At 39.0% G+C, this 26,148-nt stretch overlaps 2 protein-coding genes across 7 annotated transcripts in view; one reads left to right on the forward strand and one right to left on the reverse strand.

The window, feature by feature from the left end:
- Positions 1-864: 864 nt before the first annotated feature.
- LOC123315313 lies at positions 865-18,063 on the forward strand. 5 transcript variants are annotated; one of them, XM_044900963.1, is made up of 14 exons: positions 865-1,163; positions 2,764-3,093; positions 3,171-3,912; positions 4,347-4,530; positions 4,669-6,565; positions 6,627-6,903; positions 8,713-9,261; positions 9,377-13,653; positions 14,729-14,941; positions 15,192-15,485; positions 16,338-16,677; positions 16,729-17,036; positions 17,179-17,526; positions 17,589-18,063. In XM_044900963.1, the coding sequence occupies exons 1-14, from the start codon at positions 917-919 to the stop codon at positions 18,002-18,004; spliced, it is 10,422 nt and encodes a 3,473-aa protein (XP_044756898.1). In that variant the 5' UTR covers positions 865-916; the 3' UTR covers positions 18,005-18,063. The 5 variants fall into 5 exon arrangements, with proteins under 5 accessions (XP_044756898.1, XP_044756899.1, XP_044756901.1 ...); XM_044900964.1 differs by having other exon boundaries at positions 866-1,163; positions 6,627-6,807; XM_044900965.1 differs by lacking the exon at positions 865-1,163 and adding an exon at positions 2,086-2,215.
- A 637-nt stretch (positions 18,064-18,700) lies between these two features.
- Positions 18,701-26,148, reverse strand: part of LOC123314771 (sushi, von Willebrand factor type A, EGF and pentraxin domain-containing protein 1) — a 45,905-nt gene continuing 38,457 nt past the window's right edge. Inside the window, exons 26-39 of one of the 2 annotated variants that reach the window (XM_044900110.1) lie at positions 25,974-26,139; positions 25,664-25,915; positions 25,066-25,607; positions 24,736-24,948; positions 24,388-24,676; positions 22,319-22,387; positions 21,427-21,617; positions 21,193-21,366; positions 20,851-21,110; positions 20,590-20,793; positions 20,363-20,513; positions 20,108-20,306; positions 19,652-19,977; positions 18,701-19,430 (exon numbers count right to left, since the gene is read on the reverse strand). In XM_044900110.1, the coding sequence (XP_044756045.1) occupies positions 19,399-19,430; positions 19,652-19,977; positions 20,108-20,306; positions 20,363-20,513; positions 20,590-20,793; positions 20,851-21,110; positions 21,193-21,366; positions 21,427-21,617; positions 22,319-22,387; positions 24,388-24,676; positions 24,736-24,948; positions 25,066-25,607; positions 25,664-25,915; positions 25,974-26,139 (3,068 nt within the window). In that variant the 3' untranslated portion in view covers positions 18,701-19,398. The remainder of the gene's footprint in view (positions 19,431-19,651; positions 19,978-20,107; positions 20,307-20,362; positions 20,514-20,589; positions 20,794-20,850; positions 21,111-21,192; positions 21,367-21,426; positions 21,618-22,318; positions 22,388-24,387; positions 24,677-24,735; positions 24,949-25,065; positions 25,608-25,663; positions 25,916-25,973; positions 26,140-26,148) is intronic. The other variant, XM_044900111.1, reaches the window with a different exon arrangement.

Here is a 26,148-nt window from a genome sequence, read left to right on the forward strand (position 1 = left end):
TTTTGAAATGTTTGGCAAACAAATCAGTAATTGAAAAATATCAAGCGGGGAATAATGAAGCTTCTCATACATAGTTATACAAAAAAGAAACCGAGAACCTAAACAGGACGATTTCTAAAAATGCCTACTGTTAAAAAAACAGCTCAGAAATCCGAAAATATTCTAATGCAAATACAAGTAGTAGGCAAATGAAAAATATTATGAAGCATGAGGTAACCTCATGCTTCAAGTACAATAATTGGTTGAGGGTATCAACAGGTGGCATTACAGGTAATAAATGCTTTCAAATTTTCATACTATCGAAACCTCAAATGAAAAGATTATCATTAGTTGATATATAAATGATCTGCTTGAGTAATAGACTGACACACTTGAAATGTAGGTGAGTTTTTCTAACAATAAACTATGCTAGAAAAATATAAATGATTATTTAGTCGATTTTTTTTTACATAGATGCAAAATGCATAGATAAAAAGCATTAAATCTTAATTTATTCTATATCCTGAAGACTTTTTGCTTGATGTTTTGTGTTGAACAGCCCCAAAAGGCCTCAGTACTAAATAGGGGAGATTTATAGGGGGAATGTTTATATCTGAAAATCTACATAGTGTGAAATGAAAGTAAAATTTTTGGGGGAAATAATTTTTTTTATTGTATTAAAAATCGACATGCCTTATTATTGAAGCATATTCAGATTCGGATCGAAAAGTTCTAGAATAATGTACATTAAATTATTCTACTCTATTCCAATGTAAAAAAAAACTTAAAATTTGCTTCATATAAGATCAAAATTCAAAAATTGATAAAATTGTCATTCTCTGAATTTAGGATGACATGGCGTCATTCGGCTTTTGTCCAGTTGAAATATGTCCAAATTCTCAGTGTCACATATTATTTAGATCATTCGTGAAATAATATGAAAAGGCATGAAAGGAAGAAGGATATCGATGAAAACGAACAAAATGGCTCTCTCTCATCCATCTGGAATGCCATAGTTCCGAAAATAAGCATGGCCAGAAATATCGTGTTCTCTGCTATAACTGACCTTATAGAACGGCAAGAGTTCGAAGTACACGAGGAAATAGAAAATGGTTTGACGAGACTCCATTGGAAAAATACTGAAAAGTCTGTCTGGACATTGAGTACTATAGAGAGAATATCAGGTTTGACAATACAGATTTTTTAACGTTATCAATATATCGCAATATGTACGGTAGATTGGTTATTTTATTCAAGTTAGTTGGTAATAATTTGACGAGTCTCTTGAAGTCATTCCGAATTATAGCAGGAGGCCATGATTTTGTACTCTGCTTCAGTTAAGTACATCAGTAAGGAAGCTTTTTTTGTAGAAAAATTAGAAAAATTTTGAAGATCGCTCAAAAGATCCATTTCGTTTTCAAGAAAAACATCAATGATGAACAAATATCTACAAATCCATTCAGTCCTATATACCCCTATATACTATACATTAAATTAGTTAAAATAGCTCATCTGAGATGACATTTCTTTACGGATTTTCGGCTAATTGGAAGTTTAACCACTGGTTCTTTTTGGTGCATAAGCGACACTTGTTGACTCTTTTCTTTTGATTTTCTGTTGAATTGATCTATACTATGGACATCTTTATTCTTTTGAAAATACATTCTTTGAGCAAACCTGTACCTACAAAAAGTCAACAAATTTGAATGGGGCATTCTCGGAGTTACGGGATAGACTACAATGGAACCATATGTCTTCGACTCATCTGTTGAGATTCAATTATTGGGACCACTTTGAGAAGATCAAAATTGAAATTATAGACAAGTTCAATAAAATCATCGATTAAATACGTAATCCCAACAATCGCAAATTGACAAAAAATGCTACTTCCGAATATTTTTCTTTTTCTTTCTTGAAAGGTTGCCTCGGAAACAATTGGATTATGATCGAAAACATCACTTCAAAAAACTGTTTTTCTTACTTACTCCGTGCTTGTTTCATTACTATCAATAATAAATCCATTCAAATATCCAGAGGCGAATCTTCATCGTCATATGCTTCTTCTACCATTTATACGTATTATCCACATCGAAAACTTCACATCGTCCAGTTAAAATGTCACTGAAATGTCGCATTCACCGCGAAATTACTCGTCTTTAAAAAATGGCAAAGGGGGATAATTTTCGGTCAACAGAATTACTAGGTGTCTTGAATCAAGTATCCTCTGCTATAAACAGTGAGTATGAAAATTTTTAATGCTTGGAATATACTCTTTCACATAAGCGACCACGGCTTTGATTATTTTATTCCTTTTTTCTACCTTAGAATTCTCTTTCTTCTTATACCCAGTATGGCTTACCTCGATGAATTTAGTCAACAAAATTTCTTCGATTATTTGGGTATTGTTGTAGCTTTCTCTCACATTTTTGCAATTAAAAATTCTTCGTTCTCTGAATTTATAAACTGGAATCAGAGTTTCCTTCAATTTATGCAAAATATTCTGAATGTTCCCCTCATCAACTTGACCTCTTCCACTTACTCGAATAAGTTAATTGGTTAAATTAATTTCATATTCAATTTATTGATCTTTATAAAATGATAATATTCTGTTACTCGAATAAGTTAATTGGTTAAATTAATTTCATATTCAATTTATTGATCTTTATAAAATGATAATATTCTGTTAGGTATTCCACCTCTTCTTCAGGTGGTTTTTCTGTTGTTCCTCACGAACCAAGTATTATTCTGGAGGAACAAAGAAAAATTAATCCATATTGTTCACAGATTCACCAAGCAACATTTACATAAATCCCTCAGTCTTGAAAGAAATATTAGCATTGGACAAAGAACTATCATCTGTCTTGAATGACCTCAATTTGACTCATAATGAGAGAAGTAGACAATTTCTTCAGCGACTCGCCTCATGCTCCAAAGGAAAATTGTCTATAGTTGCTTCAAAACAAGGTAAAGCACTCTGCATTTGTTCATCTGGCTCTAAATCCAAAAGTACAACCAGTGATGAATCTACTGAATCGTCGGATGAAGATAGCGAGTCGTCATCTTCAATAAGCCTATACAGCACCGACAGTATTGTTTCCCAAAAATCTAAGAATGGTGAGTTAATCCCTCTCATCACTTATAACTCCTAACCAGTTATTTCATGTGGATTTGTTGATGTTATCAATTTCCAGAACCGAATAACAAGAAGAAAAACCTTATAATAAGGTGCAACTACAGTTCTGGAAGTCAAACCACTCACAAGAATGTACTACACGTTTTCAGACAAGATCCATCTTGCCATATACCCTTACCGTTATGTCCCGATCCTTGTTGTGAAAATACACCAAAAACGAAAAATAGAGGCCGGAGCGATAAGAAAAGGGCGAAGGGAGCGAAGAGATCAACATCCAAAGAGTGCTCAAAAAACAGGAAGAAGGAGGAGAAGAAAGAAAAAGAAAGATTGAAGAAAGAGAAGAAGGCGTGTGAAAAAGAAAAGAAACGAAGGGAGAAAGAAATGAAAAAAGAGGAAAAGTTGAGAAAAGCCAGAGAAAAGAAGGAGCAGAAGGAAATGTTGAAAGGGGCTAAAAGCAAAAAATCCAGAACGAGATCTAGAAGATCCGACTCTTCGGAATCATCTGGGAAAAAAAAGAAGAAAACGAAGAAAACGAAGAGAAAATCTAAAAAGGGCGAACCACAGTCCTCGTGTAGCATGGATAGCACCGAACCAGAAACATCTCGACGTCCATGTATGGAAGAGGTTCAAGGTCCATGTAGAGAACCTCGATTAAGTCCATGTGAGGAACCTAGAAGAGAACCTTGTAGAGAAGTCCGAAGTCCATGTAAAGAAGTCCGAAGTCCATGTAGAGAAGAAGCCCAGAGTCCTTGTAGAGAGGAAGTCCGTCGTCCATGTAAAGTAGAACAACAGAATAAAGTGTAAGTATTTTTATAGTGTCTGAGATTCTTAAAAAATATGCGTTGTATGAGTTAGAAGGTCACCCTGGGAATATAAATTTGATTCATTGAAAAATTATCCTGACAAATGTAGAAGAGGATTATATTTTTTCAAAATTTGGATTTATTATTTTTACTGCCCACAAGAATCCAACGAATTAATATCCAGAAGGACAACATATGAACTATTAATTTTCGAAATATAAAGTGTGCCAGTTTTTGACCTAGTGATCGAAAACTTTCGAGTGAGATAAATGTTTTCTCTTTTAATTTATATTTTTTGAAAATTTAACGTATCTATTTTCAATGCAATAGATTTTTCTCGTTTCATTACCTGCATGATCAAGCAGCTTATCTGGATTTTGCCTATTGAGCAGCTCTGCGAAGGGCCTATCCACTCTATTCCTATATTTCAGATGTCCCAGATTTTGGTCAACATCTAAAGGTACCCAAGCTGCTAATGAGAGAAGAAGAAGTACGCCTTGTCTAGAACCACAAACATCCATTCCTCGAACTTCCACTCAAAATCCCACTCCTTGTACTTCCACTCCTCAAACCTCCACTTCTCCGTGTGGACGCTCTAGATTCGCCAGATTCCTGGTAAGTAAATTCATTAGTATACAGACACAATATGAACCACTAAAAGTAATGAAACGACTTTTCAAGGTTTGTTGTTACTTCCTGTTCAGATTTGTTAAATTCTGTGTTGTTTCTCATTCAAATATCTTTGATTTTCAGTCAAGCTTTGGCAGTGGTGGTTTGCAGCTGCGTTTCATTCCTCCTGAGAAAAAGTTTAGAGGTACAAAGAGCTGTATCATCCCGAAACTGCGTATACCACGGACAATCACTGTGGATTCTTCTTGCGGTCTTCCGAAATTCAGATTTTCAACTTCGAACGATCCCTGTGAATTACCTGCTCCTTGTCCGGCATCGCCTTCATATAATCCACCACCATGTGCACCAACACCGTGTATATCACCACCATGTGCACCAACACCGTGTACATCACCACCATGTACACCGAGGCCTTGTACACCAACACCAACAGCAACACCATGTAGACCACCCCCAGCCAAATCCACGCCTTGCGTTTCTCGATCTCGCGACCGAGAAGCCATCTGCTCCAAACCCTTAAAATTGCCCCGTTGTGTGCGGGCACCAAGCTTTCCTAGGCTGAAACCTTGCGTGATACCTTCGTGCAGATTTAAGCCTCCTTGCAGACTGAAACCATGCCCTCGCGACCCTTGCGAACCACGACCCTGCACACCTCCACCGCCTTTTCCAAGATTCAGTGGTCCACGATCACATACTCCCCCTCCTTGCGGCTCGAGGACGAGTGGTCCTTTCTTTCCACCCAGATCCAAACCTTGCTGTCCTAAACCATCTGTTTCTTTTCAATCTCAGCCCTGTGATCCTACCCCCTGCCCACCGGTACCTTGCCAATCTTCTCCATGCACATCACGGCCTTGCGATCAGCTTGATCCTTGCACACCACCTCCTTGCACACCCCCGCCTTGTACTCCACCTCCTTGTACACAATACCCTTGCACACCTCCTCCTTGCACGCCACCTCCTCCTTGTCGATCAAGGGCATCCACTCCAATACGGCGACTTTCGAAGTGCCGTCTTGCTTTAGCCGCGAACTTGAGAGCTTGTGGACAAACAAAAAGCCATTCTAAGATTTGCCGTTCACTGCCATGTACTCCGCCAGTTTGCTCACCTTGTGCTTCAAGACCATGCACACCGACAAGATGTCCCTGTGAATCATGTTTCAACCAACCTTGTACTCCTCCTTGTAATACCCAACCTTGTGGTTTGGCTCCATGTAACCATCAAGTTTGTAGTACAAAACCTTGCACACCTCCTTGTAGTCAACTTCCTTGTGGCACGGGATCTTGTACTCTCCCTCCATGTCAGACGCATTCTTGTATTGCTCCCTGTACTCACCAACCTTGTGGTTCAAGACCATGTACACCCCCTCCTTGTAACCCTCAGCCCTGTGAAATGCCCCCTTGTCCATTGAAACCATGTCTGTCCAAACCAAGATTTTACGATGAATTTGGACGGGAAATAATATGTCCTAGACCACCGTATAGCTGCGATTCACAGTGTAACATGAGAAAGTGGACGTGTTGCACGAAAAGGTCTCGCCCATCCAGAATATGCTCCCCACAACGCAGTTGTTCGAGGGTTACCATTTGCGAACCAAACGATTGCAGAAGAACAGTATTTAGACCAAGAAACACTTCTATCTGTACCCCTGCATTTTATCCAAAGCCCTGTTCTCCTAGACCATGTGGGAGCGATATAATTTGCCCCAATTATACTCCTCGATGCTCGGATACAAACATTTGTTCTCGGAGAAGCCACAGCGCACCAAAAAAATGTTATCCGGATCCTTGCCGATGGAAACCGTGTAGAAGTAGAGAATGCTTTCGTTCTCCTAGTTGTTCCGATTCAGACGTCTGTTATCCTAGAAGTTCTTGTGGATCTAGGCGATTTCCTCCATCTCCCGTCTGCTCTAGAGAAGATACATGTTATATGAGGAGAAAGAGCCACAAACCTTGGTGGACTAAGAGGTACGATCCATGCATGCCCAGGCCTTGTTCAAGATCCCCAAGCCGTTATTCATTAGGTGAAAAAAACGACGTTATAACGATAGTTTGAAATTGATGAATTGTTTATATTTTTCGCAGATGGATGCTCCGACGAAGGTCGCTGCTATAAAAGGAGAAAATGTTATCGGAGATATTGGAGTCCATATTGTTCGGACGATGATTTTTGCTACCCAAGGCCATGCAGTCATCCTCCAAGGTGCCGATATTATTCCTTCGAAAGTCCATACAGCTCCAGGGAAAATGTGTGCTATACAACCAGGTATCGAGTGCCGTGTCTGCCAAGGGAATGTGTATCCATTCCTTGCACTGCTATACCTTGCTCTCCGAAATCTTATCCACCTCCTCGAAAATCGCTGTGAGTGATACTTATTTTGTCTTAAGCCTGGACCTGTTACTGATGAATTGTAGTCGAGTGTTAGGTACCAGGTACTTTAAATAACTGAAGAATGAGTACGGAGTATACTCATTGAAGATGCTGTCGAGTACAGCACTCTGAGTAAAAGAATTCGAATCTCAGGAGTACTTTTTCAAGTACATAAAATTTATGTCTCAATAAACAAATCGCATTAGAGAATATAGCAATTTTTGCATCTTATGACTTAACATAATTTTTCTTAGGCAAAACTGTTTTCATTAATAAACATAAAAAACTAAATAGCTTGAACACTGATGCGAATATCTACTCCCTATTATGACTCCAATAATGCATCCCTCAAATAATGCAAGGACCAACTGCATTGCTACTTCGTCTGTAATTGTATTATACTTCTCTCAAATCTAATGTAAACCACATTTGGTTTTGTGAATTCATAATGATTCAGATATCGATTGAAATTTATTCTGGGAGGATTCTGCATTTCCTGAAACTTTTTAGGGTTTTCGCTCCCGGTCTCTGGAATAAAATCGATTAAAAAAAATTGAAATAAATGTTTTGCTCCTGCGTAAATTCTTGCACCAATTTGTCAGGTGCAAATCAAGTAGAAAAAATTGTTGCCTGACAATGAACCGACAAAAGAACTTTGAAATTATAATTATATAACGTTTCGGAGTCTATATCAGACTCCCTCATCAGACGAAAATCAATCTCAGAAAATCTTCTGAATTGGAGCTATCGATCGAAAATACAGGGTGTATTTGATGGTGAGGCTTTTTTTTCAACAGTAGAACTGGTCGAAATGAAGCGTTTCACCAAAAATCACCTGAATAAAACTTTCAAAATGACAAAGTTGAAAAAAATTGAAATTGATTACTGAAATAGATCCTTATACGACCCTAGACCGTTTGTTAGCTGAATTATCGCAAAGCAGTGGGAAAAAACTTATCTCCTGATTCGGTCATGTGGTTTCGTTTAGAATATTGGCTCGTTATATGTATAGATATTGTATATCTACGTGCTACGTGGTAATGAAAAAGGAAACTTAGGATTGCCGAATTGATATTATTATTTTTTAGTAGCTTACACGATTTTATGAAATGGCTCATTTCGATACCAACTGACAGAAGAGACTTAGGACACAAGTGTAAAAAATAGAATAATACTTACCAATAAAATTCGTCTGAATTATTCACGAATTTTTTCACAATGGGCATCAAAATATCTTCTTGTTAGAACATTCCAACAGTCGTCGTAAAAATGGAATGAATTGGGGAAACATCATAGCACTTCTTCAACATAACTAACACGAGCACTTTCAAGATTCTACCATGATTTTCAAATTTTTTTTTCACCCTAAATTGCACGATACAACAATTATGATTCTCTCAAAAGTGACCTGATGCATCTAATCCGTTGAACTTGGTACTGAACCATTCATTCTCCAGCAATATGTTCATGTTTTGTTTCTTTTTTGCTATGCCGGAGTCACCTTCCACAGTCCTGTACCTACTTGAAATAGAATTAAATTTTGTCGAACTTCTAGGGGTTGTATCTCAGCCATCTCGGATATTTTATATAGACAATTTTTGGTTGAACGACTTATTTTGATGAGTTCTACCTTCTTTCAAAAAAAGCCTCACCTTTGAAAACACCCTGTATAAATGTTTTCCATTCCTATCAAAAATGATGGTTAGTCTACATTATTATTGCCATTTTTTTATTAATAGTCCTATATGATTTATTTTTTCAATAAATGAAATGGCTCATTTCGTTTCAATTTCCTTCCAGGTCCTGTACACCTCCATCTTGCCCCCCCTCGTATCGTCCCCCACCCAGCCAACTACCACCCTGTCCACCACCCAGCATGCCTAGCCCACCATATCCACAACCATGTCCACCTCCATACCCGCCCCCAATCCAACCTTGCCCACCTCCTCCTCCCCCTCCTTGTCCTCCTCCCCCGTGCCCTCCTCCTTGTTATCCTCCCCCTTGCCCCCCATATCCCCCATATTCACCAACGCCTTGTTCGTCCAGAACTTCCGCATCTTCATGTGGGCCACGACCTTGTTCGGGGCAATGGGGATCTTTCTCGTGTGGACCGACGGCTTGTAATCCCAACATTATACCCCCATGCGCATCCCCACCTCCTCCTAGACCAAGATGCATAAAGAATCCTCCGTGTCTGAAAAAGATGCCCAAGCCCTGCGGCGGAAAACCATGCGGTAAACGTTGTCAAGCCGCCAAACAACAAATATGTCCACCGCCAAATGGTAGTCCTACTCCTTCGTCTCCGCAGAGCCCTTTTGGATCGCCGCAGCCAAGCCTTGGCAATATGGGGTAAGAATAGTATGAACTTTACTCGAAAAATTCATTATTGCTCTACATACCATGTGGAAAAGCGACGAGGCTAATCGAGTCATCTTCGAGTATAAACTATTTTGTTTTTTTGCAGTTATCCCGGCTTCGCACCACAAAGTGCTTCGAGCTATGGATCAAATTACTGGCAGTATCCCTCTCCCAATCCCAATCCCAACCCCTCATACCCGCCTTATGGATATTGGCCGAATAATTATTACCAAGGACAACCGTCTTGCTATCCGAGTCAAACATACAGCGGACCTGGCTTCGGACCGCTTTTCCCAAAGCTATGCTTGTCCAAGATGAAATGCAGCAAGGTTTGCCACATGTCTTGCGAGTCTGGTCTACCCAAATTCAACCGTTCCAAGAGTTCCAGCGTGAGTTCGATAACGACTTCTTCGTCGAACAGCAGCCTCTCGTCTTCGGATAGCAGTTATTCATCCAGAAGTTCCAGCTCTTGCAGTTCAACCAGCATACCCTCTCCGAACTATTGCGTCGCTAGTTGTCGGAATTCGAACGCTAATTTTTTCAGACGTAGAGCATCGTCACATTCTTCCATATGTTCATCGAGTGATAGTTCCCCAAAACGCGCGATATGCAACAGGACAGATAGGTGTCATCCCGAGAGGCAGCCGTGTGGTTCCCCCTACCCTAGCAATCCTCCCGCACCCATATTCAGGAGGAACTCCGATATTGACCAAAGGGAACCGATTTGCTCTTCTCCTTGCCCTTATAGATACCCAGTGTATCGAGCAAGATCTCAAGTCTGCTCGTCGGCTACAGACCTCCATTGCGAATCGAGGCTGAGGTGCAAAGGTATAGATCATTATGACGAAAGAATCAGATTCGAACTGCAGAAAATCGGGATAGATCAGCTGATCCAAGCTAGCAAACCTGCGAAATGTTGTAAACAGACGGTCCTCAATCAACCATCCAAAGAGGAATTGCCGTATTCGGCCAGCTTAGCCTCTTTACCGTTGGACAGAGCTGATATAAGAGTTATCAGGCAGTCCGTTCGGATGGCCACCAAAAAAACTGGATGCAACTATACCTCCCTAGAGAACCGGACCAAATTAGTGTACTACGCCAATCTAGTCTTGGACGATTTCGATGCCAAAAAACCAAAAGTTCAACCGGAATACGAAGTACGATATTTTTACTTCACCTTAGACGACGCGGAAAGTGTTCAAGAAACCCTGAGGAAACGATGCAATAAAGGTAGTACCTTCAAATTCTTCCAGATATTCAATTGGCCGGATAAAACGTTTCCCGAATCGAACCAAGCTGCGGGTTCGCAGAAAGTCGATTTGGCCACAAGTCTAGATTTGAAAAAAAGCATCAGTTGGCAGAAAACTGAGGAAAAAACTGCTATGATCTCCTCAGGGGGAAACAGCACAGACGCTCTGGAGAACATTGTGTTTTCCGATCTTTTTCTCGGTAGTCAATCGGGTGTTGGAGATTCGAAGCCCGGAAATACATTCGAGCAGAATTACATCAACGAGTTCAATGCGAACAAATCGAGAAAGAAGAATCATAAACTTAATACGAATTTCACAATGACCGAATCCTCTCTGGAGGACGATTCATTGTTAGGAAATGCTTGTTGCCAGAAAAAATTGAAGATAAACTCTCTGGATAGTCTCGGGAAACCTTCTGAAGCAGCACAAAGAAAAGATGCTTCTTCTCAGACTGACATCGAGAAAGCCCCAGAAAAAAAGACGTTTGCTGATGCCGCCTCACAGACGATCGCAAAAACTGGGGAGTCAAGTTTCAATAACATCACTTTCTCTGAGGAAATAATGAGATTATTATCGAGTTCAGACGGTGACAGTGTCGAGTATCTGAAGAAAAATACGAACTGCCTCGTGTTTACAAGTGACGCAACTGTAGAATCTGACAGTCTAGAGACTCATCTGAAATCCGAAGCAAAACCGGACGTGTCCGATCAAAATCACACTCCAAACGATGAGGAATTTCGAAATGCTAATGAGAATTTCGACGAAGCTATAAGAGAAGTTCTGGGAGAAATAAAGGAACTAGCTACAATGGCCGAATCCTTCAAGTGTAGAAAAGTTTGCTCTAAGGAATCACCGATCAGATCAAAAAATTACGTGGCGCATAGGACGATCTGTAGAACATATTCCTCCAAACCACCATTTGACGATTACCAATCTCCTTCGATGGACAAAACGAGTGAATGTCACGAAGTTGCCAGGAAAAGTTCTCCCCCTGAAAATCTAGCATTGTCGCGAAGTAATATTTCGAAAGGGCAGTTTATAGTTCGCATGTATAATTCAATCAATGATATCATCAGCGATATATACGGGGAGGCTGAAAAGTTAGCTACACTTAGAAAGAATCGACTTGCAATATCCGGTAATGACGAAAGGATATTCAAGGGAAATTTTCGAGAAATGTATTGCAGAAAAGTGGTTGGGAATCTTGATGTTGAGAACAAAACTGTGATTAATAGTCCTAACGAGCCCCCAGAAATGAAAAAGCCTCAGAATTCAACCGAAAATTTGAAAACGGTTTATACTTCAGCCGGAAAAATAGTAACGCGATTCTATAACGCCAAAGGAAAATCAATAACAGCAATTTACAGTCCTGAAGGTGAAGCAATTGCTGAAACATCTTCCCCCAGGAAACTCGCCAGAGTGTTGTTTGACAGTTCAGGTAATTTCATTCCTCAATTCTGTGATTCGCAGGGAAACGTTCTTAAGTCTGTGTTCGATTCCCAGAGGAAACTTCTCAAGAAAACCTTCAATTCCGAGATGTTGCTGTTGAAGTTTCCCACTGAAACCAAGAAGAAAAAGAGCAAACGTATATTCAATGCTCAAGGATTGCCCATTTATCAGTTCTATTCAGAGGAGGGGAATCTTTTGACCAGTATATACGATTTTGAGGGACGTCTGATACGTGGCACGTTCTTGGGTAGTATAACGCAGCTATTTCCGAGAATCTTCGATAAACATGGCAGGTTTATTCTTGGACGGTACAACGGACATGGTCAGCTGATCAAACGGATTTTCGATGCTCACGGCAACAACGTACAACAGCTGTATAAAGCTGATAGAACGGTTTTACAAAAGGCTCCAATAAGATTGAAAATATTGAATCAGAAAGGGGAACCGGTTAGAAAGTTTTTCAGGAAGAACAAGATGCCGTTAACACACGTGTACGATGTGCTGGGAAACCTTTTATGCCAAGCTAGTGACGGTAACTCGGTAGATTTATTCTGTCGTCTCTTTGACCTAGACGGTTTCTTCATTTTGGGAAGACTGGATCAACTGAGGCACCTTATAGAAGGGGTGTACGACGAAGATGGCAACAAGGTGATGCAGGTGCAGGTGCTGGATAGCGAAACAGGTGACATGATCAAGATGACCAAATTGTACAATTTCAAAGGTAAACTTTTGGCTAACTTTTACGATGAGAGCGGGGTATGTTTGAAGAGTATCCACGATGTGAAAGGGGAGTCACTTGAATGCTCACCATCAGGCAGGGCCATCAGATTGGCCGGTAGAATGTTCGATATGGCAGGGTACTTCATACACGGTAGATACGACTCTCAGAAAAACCCGATCAATGAAATTTACGACCACGATGGTTATAAGATCTTACAAGTGTACGACGTAAGCGGTCAACCGGTGAGAAGAATACCGCAGTCTATGGAAATATACAGTCCTAAAGGTAGAAAAATCAAGCATTTCTATAAATCCGACCATAAAATCTTAACCAGCATTTACGACACCAACGGAGACATGGTTGGCGGCGTATTGTCGATTGACGCCGAAGAACTCGCACCATTTCTATACGACATCGAGGGTAAGTTCATAAACAGCAGATACGACTCGCAAATGAACCTAATCAAACACGTGTACGATTCGAATGACAATCTCTTGAACAGGGTTTATACGAGGGGAAGTTTGTGTTTAAAATTGTCCAAACCTTCGAGGGACAAACATAGGCCGGTGAAAACGGCGTATATCAAGTTGGAATGCAAGGATAAAACTGTCGTTAAACAGACGGATACTAGGACAACACTTAACAATCACTGCCAAACTCTACCGAAAGCCATAATGCCTCCCCTAGCTATGGCGAAAATACCCAACAACAAATTTTCGAAATTCGATGTGTTGCCTTCAAGAAAAAGGAAGAGGGATGAGGGGTGGTTTGTGGAAGGTAAAAAACTCGTATCGATTAAATGTCAGTGTAGGCTGAGGGCTTTCAAGGAGAACGAGAAGCGGGTTCCTAATGCCCCAGCTGCAAAAAGTAACTATCAGAAGCTGAGCAGTCCTATCACCAAACGGCTTTCGAGTCATCACTTGGCGAAACGGAAGAAAATGGATAAGGTGAATACCAAGAAAGGTGAGAATTTGAAAGCAGAAATTGAGTGCTTATCCCGAAACTCCAAATCTATCCGAAGCCCAAGCCCAACAATAGGGTTATGAAAAAATTAGAATCCTTCTAGGCACCTTCAAATGATAAGCTTTTATTAAATAAGTCTTCGGGAGACTGAAATCCTTTAGTGATTTTTTGTATGGAAAACTTTCTTTCATTTTAGTACAGGAATGCCATTCTAAAAATCAAAGTTTTGTGAAATTTTCATCCTTTTTCGCTCGTTTCTTTGGGTTCTACATATCCTGTAATGTTAATACAAGAAAACTTTGTGTGTTGACGAATATTCTCTATTTTTATATTAAGCCCGTTTGTAACAGTCGAGAATTCTCAACCAAATTGAACAGTACCAACTGAACAGTGAATTCTACCGAAAGTGCGTATGTAACTGTAAAGAATTCACGGCGCATGAATTGTCGAGTAAATTCTCTAGAGAATTCTCGGTTGTCGCAAACGGGCCTTAGACATGATAGGTCCTAGAAAGGAACAAAACTGATTATACTTGAATAACGAGAAGCAAAATTAACCGCCATAAACTTATCAATAATCAAAACCAGAATAGTAATAATAGTATTTTGATTGAATCCTTCATAAAAACCCATACGCTAATGTTTTATATGGGAAATGAAGAATAACATAACTTCATCTTGTTTGAAATAACTTGGCAACTTCGATGAATACATCAACAATGATTTGACGGATGAAACATGACTGAAACCTACTGCAAGCATTTTCTCATAAAATTTTCGCCGTCATTGAACGTCATGTTTCATTCATAAATTCTTTCAAAATTCCTCGTAAATTCAGCATGTTCTTCAGGGTATCATAAAATTATTCGTATTCAATCTATCGTGAACAATATCTAATTGAATAATATGCTCATGGAATCCACTTTATGTTGATTGTTCTGCTGCATAAAAATCTGTCCAATACATAACTCAGAAATGGAAGGTAAATCGAATAGAACTAATTTTATAGATGTTTGTGACTCATTTTATGCTCTTTATTATTGCATGTCTGTGAAACTCACGAAAAAAATTTTCAGGTCCGAAAAAATCAGAAAAAGTGAATAAGAACAGAGCAGATACCCATCATGATCATCACAAAACCACAAGTCTTCAGAGCCCACAAGTTAAGGAAACTAAAATACTTACAACTGTTATGCCTTGCTATGAGACTACTAGAAATTCTGTTCAGAGGAATAATGATAGCCTAGAGGCCCTACTGGATGATTATTTGAAACGAGAACAAAAAAAGGGTAGGAATTATGTTTCATTTTTTATTTTTATGATTATTGGAATGGGAAAAGCACGACAAGAATGATATTTCACTAACGTGAAGCAATCAACAAGACCAATCAGAAAAATATTAGATTAAAGAATCACAGTTTATTAATTGGATGTTTTCGTTGAAGAAGTAACGAACATTTCGAAAATTTATTCTATGTTTTCGTTGGGTACAATAAGAATAATTGAGGTTTAGGGTTCATGACTGCAATATTGTTGTAGATAATCGTCGCCCTGCTAGAAAAAACTCGATAAATCACGAGATGATCGAAGACGCATTATTGGATTGCCTGAATCTGACGAGAAATCCAAATTCCCTGAAACAAATGTCTCATACGATCTTGCAATATTTCACCCACGTCGTTTTCAACCAAATCAAAAACAACTATTATAAGCAGTTATCGAGAAAGCGAAAATCCAATTGCGGGAAGAGACAGGATTCTACAATTCTATTTTTCAACAGGAAATGCGCATGCGTTTATGCGCTCTGTAATACTCGCAAGAAAAAGACAAAAGGTAAACAGTGTTTCATATAACATGGCGATTTTTCAACATGAGTCAAACTACCCAGGTAGATCTAAAGCCATCAAAAACAATGTGAAATGCAACATAACCCTTATGCCGCCTGCGGACAAAATGCGAAATAACAGCCGCAGTCAAGTTTTAACAGATTAAACAGCTAAACAGCACCAGTATCCGTACAGTATCCGTACAGTCATAAAACGAATAGGTTGGCCAAGAATTGATCAATTAATGGTTTTCAAACACGCAAAGTTTATGCAACGATTTTTACATCTTATTGAACAAACGTTGTGGAGATACGCTAAGGAAACGTTCCATATTGGTGGTGAGAGCGACAGGTTGTTGAATAATTTCGTTTTTAAGGCTGATGGAACGTTTCTTACTCCTTACTCAGTATACGTTGATCAAGAACCATGAGGAAACATTTCTTTTTGGTGTTTACGACCTGGCTATCAAATCTTGTTAGCCAAATGTAGGTGCGCAATTCATGTCGTGAATTTTTTTGATATGCATATGGCGTGTCAAGTCCGTTAAAGATAAAATCTCATCGGCAAAGCCATCGAGAGAAGACGCGTCCACATTAACACACAGTCTAAATTGCAACTGAAGCTGCTCGAGGCCACTGATGCCAGCGGCTGGCACATCCTCACTATAAATTTCCGTTGGCTTCCTTTGATGACGACTGACAGTTCAGCAATTTTTCAGCGGCACAGAGCGGCATGTTGGTACAAGCCGACGGTGCATCCACATATACAGCGGCTTTGCAGCTCGGCAGGATATGCCGCCATGTGCCGAGCGGCATAATGCAGCTTAAAGATTCCTTCAGCATCTTAGTTTTTTTTTCAGACACCAAAACTGATCGCATTTCCTCGAATAACACGAAACAAATTGCACCGAAAATAACATCACAGCCACCGAAACTAGATGTACCTACAAACCAGAAAACCGAAGGAAGCAACGATGCAAAAATTATCCCAGACCCTCCTCAGCAAACAAAAATTTTGGAAAACATACCGAAGGACGCGTTCTTATGCAACATCCCAAACGCTCCACCATTTATTCTGAAGATGAACAAGGCACATTCGGATACAACTGCGAGCATTAGTGATGAAGAGGTGAAAAATTCCGACAGATATAGCTCTTCCCTTAGTTGGACCTCAACGGACGAATCTTTCGATACAGAAGAGTAAGAATTTAGGATAACGATTCTTCTGAATTTTGACACAATATTTTCCAGGGTCTCCTCCTTTTCGTCAACGGTGGAAAAAAACTGCTCGAGCTACACGGAAATTCCAGACCTCAACATGTTCGTCGACGGCCGTTGTCCGGGCTTCGAAGATGAAGAATTCAAGAAGTTCTTCACGAAGTCGATCACTTGGATCAAGACCGAGGAGGATAAACGGTGGCGGAGGCAAAGTGCAACTTTCATGAGTACACCGACAATTTGTATGACGGGCCTAACGGGCATATCTAACAATCCATTCGGATCGGACGAAATCGATTCTAGAAGACCTGGAAAAAACAGTGGATCTTTCCCAAACTCAGGTATTACATCCATTTGAGAAACAAACGATATGACAACATTTTTTCACTCATGATCTTCACGTACATCTCAATCAATCTATTTGGTATACGATATAGATAGTCTCGGATTCAGAAGAAGCGAAATAATTTCTTAATTTTTCAGATGTTAGCAGCTACCATCAGCACTCGAAAATCCCTAGGATGCTGCATCCGGGCAAGTGCAAAGTGCACGCCATGATGAAAAACGTGCAACTTTCGCCAGGCTCTAAGGGATGCTCCGCGAACAAGACAAATACCTGTGGTGCTGCTTGTTCTTCAGAGAGGACGGACGTTCAAATCAGCCCTTACGTGAAAGTCAGTGTAAGTACCACTTGTCCCAGTTTGACCAATGCCAGTGCTGCTGGAGGAGCAAAGGGCGGGGGTAAGAACAAGAACGCCAACATACAAGCCTCACAGTCCTCCATGGGAGATTGCATGAAGGGCATCAAGTCCGATCCTGGTTGCTACTGTGGTAGGTTCGAGTTTTGGAATTCTTGTCAATATATCATTCAAAATTATATTTAAATTGTTCAGGAAACGAACCAGTGGAACCAACACCTTGTCCGATTCGGTTGAGAGAAGATTGCGAGTGTGTTGATGAAGAAACGGACGCGCTGGTAGAGCCAGAAGAAGAAGATCCATTGTGTTATTGTCCACCTGGGGAACAACCACTACTGATGAAGAAATCTAACGTAGAGTGCGACTGCGCCAATAGAAGGAGGTGCGAGGACGAGATACTTGTGGAACCTCCTAAAGAGAAGCCTGACGTGTTTTGGGCTCTAACCAAGGTTAGTTTACTGAAAGACGGTACCAAGAATTTCGAAATTATCGATGTTTCACCTGTACCTCCTGGTTATTACCTCATGCCTGACGTTAACAATCTCGTCTTGGTGGGTCCTCAACCTAAACCTGCCAAGGCTGCCCCTAGTAAAAATTGTTGTTGTAAATAGAAGACTACATGTGATATATATATTAAAAACAAATAAATCTAAGTAATATCATTGAATCATTTTCTGTTTTACTGAAAGAGTAAATTGGACACTGAAATTCGTCCATATTCGAATATTCTGTCTTGGATATCTCAGAGTATATGGTCACCAAGTCATTTCTCTAAAAACTTTGACATCGAAGAAAAAGTTCTGGTGATTCCAACTTTCGGATGATTCGATTTCAGAAATCAATTTTTTTTCCATTTTCAACTCTTCCGTACGGCCATACCTACCAAGCGAACTGTCAGAGTTACATGAATTTATTGTCAGAGACACGTAGGGCATAAACAGTATCTCAATCTGACACACTCGAGTATGTATACCTGACTTTTTTTTTCATCTTTGGAAACCTGCAGACGCTTTCCCCACCGCTGAAACTGCATAAATCATAGAAACTCTTCATTTTTGTATCATCCAATCTTCAAAATCACTAGGCCTCCACGACGCTCGAGTAAATCTCGATTTAGCATCGTGGGCTTCCTAACTATTGTGGTTTACGATATTTAGGCAAAAATGTGTCGTATTACTATTATTGAAAATACAAAAAAATGCTTAAGCCTCTTCAATTACATTCCCCATATTATACCTTTTTCATATTTGTCAATACGTTCAAGTTTGAACTATTCGTTATAGGGGTATGCCGAATAAAACAACGAATTTTTGTACTGTAAAACATTATATTTAAATGCAGTCATTCTTAACAATATAAAAAACAACTTCAATACACATTCGTACTTCTTATAATTACATGGTCAATAAAAAAGTAAAACATTCTAATTCAACAACTATTAAAAATATACAGGGTTGTTTTACAATATTATTCGATAGAATTATCGTTTGGTCAGTACAATATTTCCAATATTTGAACGACCACTTGAGTCTTTTCGTGATGTCTATCACCAATCTCTTTCGAATTTGAATAAAATATCCTATACATAAATATGGTGAGGTAAGTAATGAAAAAATAAATAATGATTGGGGAAAAGATGGTGAAACATCTCGATACCATTTCTCAGATTATTTTTTTTTAATTTACAAGATTTTCAAAGAAAATTAGGGCAGTATTGCATTGGGTAAACCCATAAGTTGTGAAACTGTTCAAGTGAAGATTCGTTGACGAGTTTGGATTAATATTTTTCGAGAATCTTCATTTGAACTTTCCTTTCAATTGGGATTAATTATTTTGAGTAAACTAGTAAAAAAGAGCGTATCACTCCTTGGTAAAGCTACCAATAAGCGATACTTATTCACTTTTCAACGGTTCAACCGAGTCCTTTACTAAAATTCGTTAACTCACTAGATTCTCATCCTATGCTACTTGAGCAACATAGTTACACTTTCTTGACCAGATTAAATTATTGACTCTCACTGTCACTGTCACTCTTATCTGAAAAAGTTAGTTTGTTAGTATTTCGGGGTGGAATACAATAACGTGGGATTTATTTTGAATATTTCCCTCCAGTCAGGGTATGTGGATTAGTACTTGAGTTGAGTAAGTGTATCTTTAATGGGGTCTTCACTGGGTGAAACACAGCTCAACGGAATCAGATTAGTGTAGAGTCAAGAAATTATGGAATGGTCGTCTTTCTCAATCATCATCTTCATTACCTTTCTTGCCCGGATAGGCGTGCCTCTTCAGCCTATCGTAGAGTTCGTCTTTAGTACCGTATATGCTGGCGTTCGATCTTGCTAAGCTGTTCATTTTGCCGTTTACGCCGTTGTGTAGACTTTCCTTCATGTAGGTTTCGTTGTAGAAGTTTGGCATTTCCCAACCGTCCTCTTCATCGTCGTAATAATGTGCGTAAGTGGAATGATGACTAGGAGCAATGCTTTCAGCGTATGGCGTGGGAGCACCATAGTAGAAGTTGACTTGCGAGCCGTTAGTATCAGTGGCTGGAGTGAGGAGCTTCTTTGGTTCTTTCCTGCGATTCGCTCTGAAAATGAAGTAAATATAAGTCAGAATATATTCGGTGTTAAGTGTGGAGGGATTTGGATTAAAAAGTTGAGACTTGTATCGGTTATTGTTGCATAAAGGATGTGTCAGAGTATGTTATTCATCCCTACCTTGCGCAAATCATCCAGATGAGGAGTACGATGAATATTATAAGAACAACAGAGGCTGTTATGCCTCCGGCAATATAAGTGAATTCCGATTTTTCAGCGCAGTGTCTGCCAGTGAAACTTCCAATACATCTGCAAGTAGGTTGACCCCTTACGTCCTTCACGCAGTTTCCTTCGTTCAAACAATAGCCATCGCAAATATCTGAAAAAACAATTTGGTCAGTATTTCTCCGTAACAATGCTTATTTGGAAACTTACCTGTACAAGATTTTCCTGTTCCGTTGAATCCAGGCTTACACTCACATTTGAAGTTATAAGTTCCTTCCAATAAGATGCAGAAAGCGTTTGGATCACACTTGTCTTCGGGGTCTGCCGTCTCGCACGGGTTAGTACATTGTTCTCTGCTGGTCTGAGAAAAGGTCAAATGATAAGAATTTTCAAAAAGCTCCAAAAATACAGATGAGATCTGCATTGTATATACTCACTGCAGCAGGCCCGTTGGTACTTGTATTTGGTGGACAAATAATGCAAGATGTTTGCTGTGGTTCTGGTTGGTAGAAACCTTCCCTGCACTCTATACAATTATTCAAGGTGCTGTTCAGATAGGTACCAGGTGAACAAACTGGTATTGAACATTCTTCGATTGTTGTTGATCCTGTTTTTTGTGTTGTTCTTCCAAGTGGACATGCCTATAGAATATTACCGAGTTAATGACAATCCCAGAGAAAAATGACTTGAGTACTCACTTGACATGCTGCTTGTATACCATGGCTTCTGTATGTACCTTTAGCACAAGGTTCACATTTTCCATCTACCGACAATTGTTTTCCACCTTCACACTCGTCTCGGCATTCTTTGATAGATACTGCTTCAGTTGTTCTGGTTGTTTTGCCCAAACCACAGATTTCACATGAGAAGGATCCTTCTTTTGGTTGGTAGAAACCATGACCACAGCTTCTGCAGAGTCCTGCTTCATGGTCATAGAACTTTCCAGCAGGACAACGCTCTGAAAAGGCAGTGGCATTAACTCATTTTCCTCAAATGAAAAACCTTATTGGGAGGTTCTCAGTTGTTACTATAAGACTCACCTTTACAATCAGATGCGCTTCTGGCCCCAATACCAACGGTAACTCCTGGTCGTCCTGCTATAACTGGGCACTGAGTGCACTGCATTTGACCAGTTTCACTCTGATAAGTTCCTTGAGGACATGGTATACATTTTTGGGAACTCTTGTTATAGTATGTACCAAGAGCACAAGGCACTGAAATTTATTGATATCGGTAAAAAATTAGATCGTCAAAAATGAAATCAAGTTACTTACCACAATCAGGTGCCATAACAACTTGCCCCTGAGGGCAGGCATAATCAGATTCGAGTGAAAGTGAAGCTGGATCTGGCACTGTATTGGGTAATATTTCTCTGACATCGAATTGATCTTGTTCCAGAATAAGCTTTTCAAGTAGCTCTTTAACTGTAGATCTTTCGTTGGAGTTAGAATTGACAACAGGATCACTGAAATATTCATGTTATGCATTATAAATTCCAAAGCAAATTCGATAAAAATTTGGGAAAGTTTATATACACAAGCTTCCATATTTGGGTTGACCCTATTCCGAATGAAAACTTCTCCTTCCTGGAATAATGGGAAATTCCTGTAGCTTAGTCTCTATTCTTCATTTGAAGGAATTACAATTTTCCAAGAATTGATCATATGGCTCATTTTGGGACCTCGATGTGAACAGAAATTCGTTCTTGAGGCAAACCTTGATTAGAAAGTTGATAATTTGATAGAAATCTTGGTGTTAGTAGCACTTCTTTCCATACTTGTCTGCCCCAAAAATCGAACATTCAAAGATGAACTTTACATGTCATATGATAATATGAATGATTAATGTTGTGAGGGTATAATCCTTCTCAACTGGAAATGAGATATGATTGCAACAACAAAATGTTATAGTTTAAAAACAAATTTTCCGACAATTACAATTTTTTTTGTAAAAGTATAAATGCATTCATTTCATGCAAAAACTATTAAAGTTTCGTTTAGGTCAACAGACATTTTAATGCTACAATGGATTAACTATAGGATGTAAATTGTACAATATTTAGTTTCTTGAAAAAAAAAAGTTGGTTTGGTGTTAGTATATGTTATGAGGAATGTAGTTATGGGGGTAACTATGTCAAGTGCATGCGAAGATTATGAGGGTGCTTACTTTATTGCTGGGAATGATATTTCGATATCGTAGGTGTCACTGGAAGACTGCCGTCCTTGGCGGGATTGTCTACAATAACAAACATGCTCTACATCTACGTCTAAAACTCTACTCAAACTTATTTCATACTTTCATTCAATTTGATTTGAATTTCTATTACATTCTCGTGATTAATATATTCGAAACTACATAAAAGATTCCCTACACGAACTTTTTCAGTTTAACAGATAAATATTTATCAAGATATCCTTTCCTAAACTCAATTTCATGCCATTTTCTCATAGACTTCTATTTTTCACTGATTAAATGCCTCAGATTGTTTTTCCACCATCGATGCATGAAGGGATCATAATCTATTCGTTTCTTTGAGAATTATGACATTCGTAAATCACGTGTGATTAATGAACCATTATTCAGTGATTGTCTGTTTAAAGTTCGTCAATCATTTGTGATTTAGAGCCATTATTCACTGGACTATCGAACTCATTAGTTACTTGGAAGTATTTACGCCATCCACGTGAATAATAACCATTCTATCTCCATCAAAAATGAATGAGAAGAGATAAATACATCCTTCGATTTTTTTCAAATATAATGAGTTAAATCAAGCTCAGTATTCAGAAGTAATAAAATAACTCGAATCTTCCCCAAGTGACCAGTAACATATCTGTTATGTTTTCTTGGGAGATCGAATGGGGAACTTTGTTATGTGTTATTTTTCTGTAACCATTACGTGTCTGATGCGATATTTGAGATGTACCTGTGATGTATCGAAATTATATCCACATTTTGTGAATTTCATGTTCCCGCTCCCTGATATCCACGTAACATATTTGTAACATTGTTCTTTATTTGCCATGTATCATTTTGAGATCATGAACATAGCATGACACCATAAGCGTTTTAACTACCGTCGAGGGCGCTGTAAAACGTAAACAAATATGGAGGATTGTGAGAAATGCTATTGATACTGCTGTCGTTTCGATACGTATTTATTATCATTTAGACGTTTTGTCAGTTGAATAGTGGATTACTCAAAGTTAATAAGTGCAGATATTGAACGTTTGATAAGTTATTTGTGTGTCATAGTGATTTTCCAGTGAAATGGTGTATTACTGAAAAGAATTAAAGTGCTATGGATATCGAACTGTAGGTCAATAAATCATTTCTCGTATTTTCATAGCAGTCTTATAACACATAATAGGCTATGTTTTTATTATATTTAGCTTATAAAAATTATATTTGAATAAATAATGTCCTGTTTGGTGTAAATTTCGATATAAGTTATTTCCTCACGTGTTGCATGTACCTCATATGTAGAAATAAATGAATAAATCATATACTTATATTAAAAATTTTCTTCAGAAAGATATGAAATATGCATATAGTATTCTTTTCGAGCATGAAAAATTATGGAAATTAATATAAACTATTGCAATATTGAACTCGTATTTTGATTTTTCAAATAGTGTGTATTTATCGATCATTTTTGAAAATAAAATTGATTATTGTTCTCCAAGAAAAATTAGGGCATGTCTTTCTGGTCTTTGCACTTTCCTGCATTAATGAACAACTGTTGATTATTTTTTTTATGGAATGCAGGAAATTGTAAAGACCAGAAAGACATGCCCTAATTTTTCTTGGAGAACAATAATCAATTTTATTTTCAAAAATGATCAATAAATACACACTATTTGGAGAATCAAAATACGAGTTTAATATTGCAATAGTTTATATTAATTTCCATAATTTTTCATGCTTTTTTTTAAAGCATTTTCAATAACAAATGAAACATAATAAACATAGCACATGAACGTAATATATATAGATCTCCCATGAAACAAATATTTGCATGATCCATGTTTGAACTATTTATGCTCCTTTCAGAAAGGAGATGTGTTCCTTGTTTGAGGCGGACATAGGAGCATAGCTGCTACATAAGCGCTCTGTATTTGTACTCTTTGTGTGATATATCTGTTATAAAACAAGGAACGTGGGATACATTTCTGCTTCATAACTGTTATGAGATATGGTCACCTGGGTCTGGTACTTATGGTTATGGAACTCACCGTTTAACAGGTACTGCAACGTCGATATCATAAGAACCGGCACCATCTTCCTCATCTCGCACCTCTCTTGTCTTTCTACTCTCTTTATGGTCGCATTTTACGTCAATGTTCAATTCCTTACATTCCCTCGATCCATCTACTGAGAAGGAACAGAAGTTCCAGTCTCTGTTCAGGGTGTTAACAGCATTTCTGATCCTTTGACGTAGAACTCCCTGTCCAGCTTCGTTACAAAGAACAGATGTTGGGAACAGCATGGAAATTTTGAACACTCTCTGAGCTGGCTTCGATGCTGTAGATGAAAATCGTTTCATTTGCTGTATACTGTGGAATTGCAGTGTGAATACTCACGCGAACAAGCTGGGTAGAACATCGGCAACTTTGGATCTGTGGTTGGTCTCCAGAATCCTTCAGCGCCACATGTGTAAAATTTGGGTATCTCTTGTGAGAATCTCAGGCCAGCGTTACAAGCAATTTCGCAAACTTTGAACTGACCACCAGCTCCCCAGTCCTTACAAGTTTGAATGCCACCAATAGGGTCTGGCAATTCTGGGCAGAATTCAGCTGAAATGAGAAGTGTTTATATGAGATGGCGAGTAGTACTAAAAGAACTGAAGATGTGTTTTATCACTATACATGTAAGCCGCTGTCTAGGGTGATATTGATTTCGTGAATACTCACACAGCACTGAGACCTTAAAGGAGCAGGACGCCGTATTTCCAGCGGCGTCGAAAGCAACGTAAGCAATTTCGTAAGTTCCCCACAGCAATGTCTGTCCAGGACGGTGTCCATTCTTTTCCACAACTTTCACAACACCAACGTTGTCATTGAAGTGAGGTTCATCCCACGAAACCAAAGCCGATCCGTTCTTCGTGATGATCCACAAGTCCCCAGGACAATACTCAACTTTCGGAGGGATCTTATCCACTTTGAGTTGCTGACATTTGGGACCAGTGTATCCTGCGGGGCAGTTTCTCTGGCCGCAGCGTGATTGTACTATTCTCTCAACACCTCCGACTGTTTCTTCGTATCCAGCCCATGTTAGAATCAATCCTCGATATAGAACTGGCTCCGTTCTGCAGTCTCTCACCTGTTTCTGGATTTCATTGGTGATGTCCAAGGCCCTTCCCCAAATCTGTACCTTAGTTAAATGACCTTGGAATCCTGTTTCCGTGTACGCTTTGGGATTTCCAGACTGTGGTTTACCTAATGTCACCCACGCGCTGAAAATTGAATACATCATAACAATGAATTTTTTAAAAGAAAATCTACCACTTACTATTCAGGTAACTTTCGGCCAGCAGCGTAACCTTCCACTTTACTGGCAATTAAACCTTCTGTTATTAATTTCAACTCTCCACCATTTTCACCATCCCAAACTACTGCAATATGATGCCACTGAGCATCGTTGACAGTCGTGTAATCCCTGTAGCTGAGGTAAACATCTTGGATGTCTGGGAATAGAGAAACTTGCACACCATTTGCGTGAGCTTGAATAATTGCTCTTCTGTTGTCTGGTATATTTTTCGAGCTAGAAAATTTGAAAAATATGAATTTTCTCTTCTTTCCACAAAAAAAAAATAATTTACCTAACGCTGTATAGGGTGAAGAAAATACCACTCTCATCTTTTTGCGTGAATTGAACCCACATTGCGATCGTGAGACTAGATCTAGAACCAGTTTCGAATGGTACTACTTGAGAAGCCGAGCTTCTGGTTTCGTCGCTGAAGTAGAGATCATAGTCGACAGATATGGCTGTAAAAT

This window comes from Coccinella septempunctata, chromosome 6 (genome assembly GCF_907165205.1).
Source record: "Coccinella septempunctata chromosome 6, icCocSept1.1, whole genome shotgun sequence".
Taxonomy (NCBI): Eukaryota; Metazoa; Arthropoda; class Insecta; order Coleoptera; family Coccinellidae; genus Coccinella; species Coccinella septempunctata.

What these genes read in the sequence shown, in the direction of transcription:
- LOC123315313 (XM_044900963.1), top strand. Translation starts at nt 917, where the DNA reads ATGAAAAGGCATGAAAGGAAGAAGGATATCGATGAAAACGAACAAAAT. An exon ending in GAAACGAGAACAAAAAAAGG is followed by an intron (nt 14,942 to 15,191) that starts GTAGGAATTATG and finishes ATATTGTTGTAG; the next exon opens with ATAATCGTCGCCCTGCTAGA. An exon ending in CGATCCTGGTTGCTACTGTG is followed by an intron (nt 17,527 to 17,588) that starts GTAGGTTCGAGT and finishes TAAATTGTTCAG; the next exon opens with GAAACGAACCAGTGGAACCA.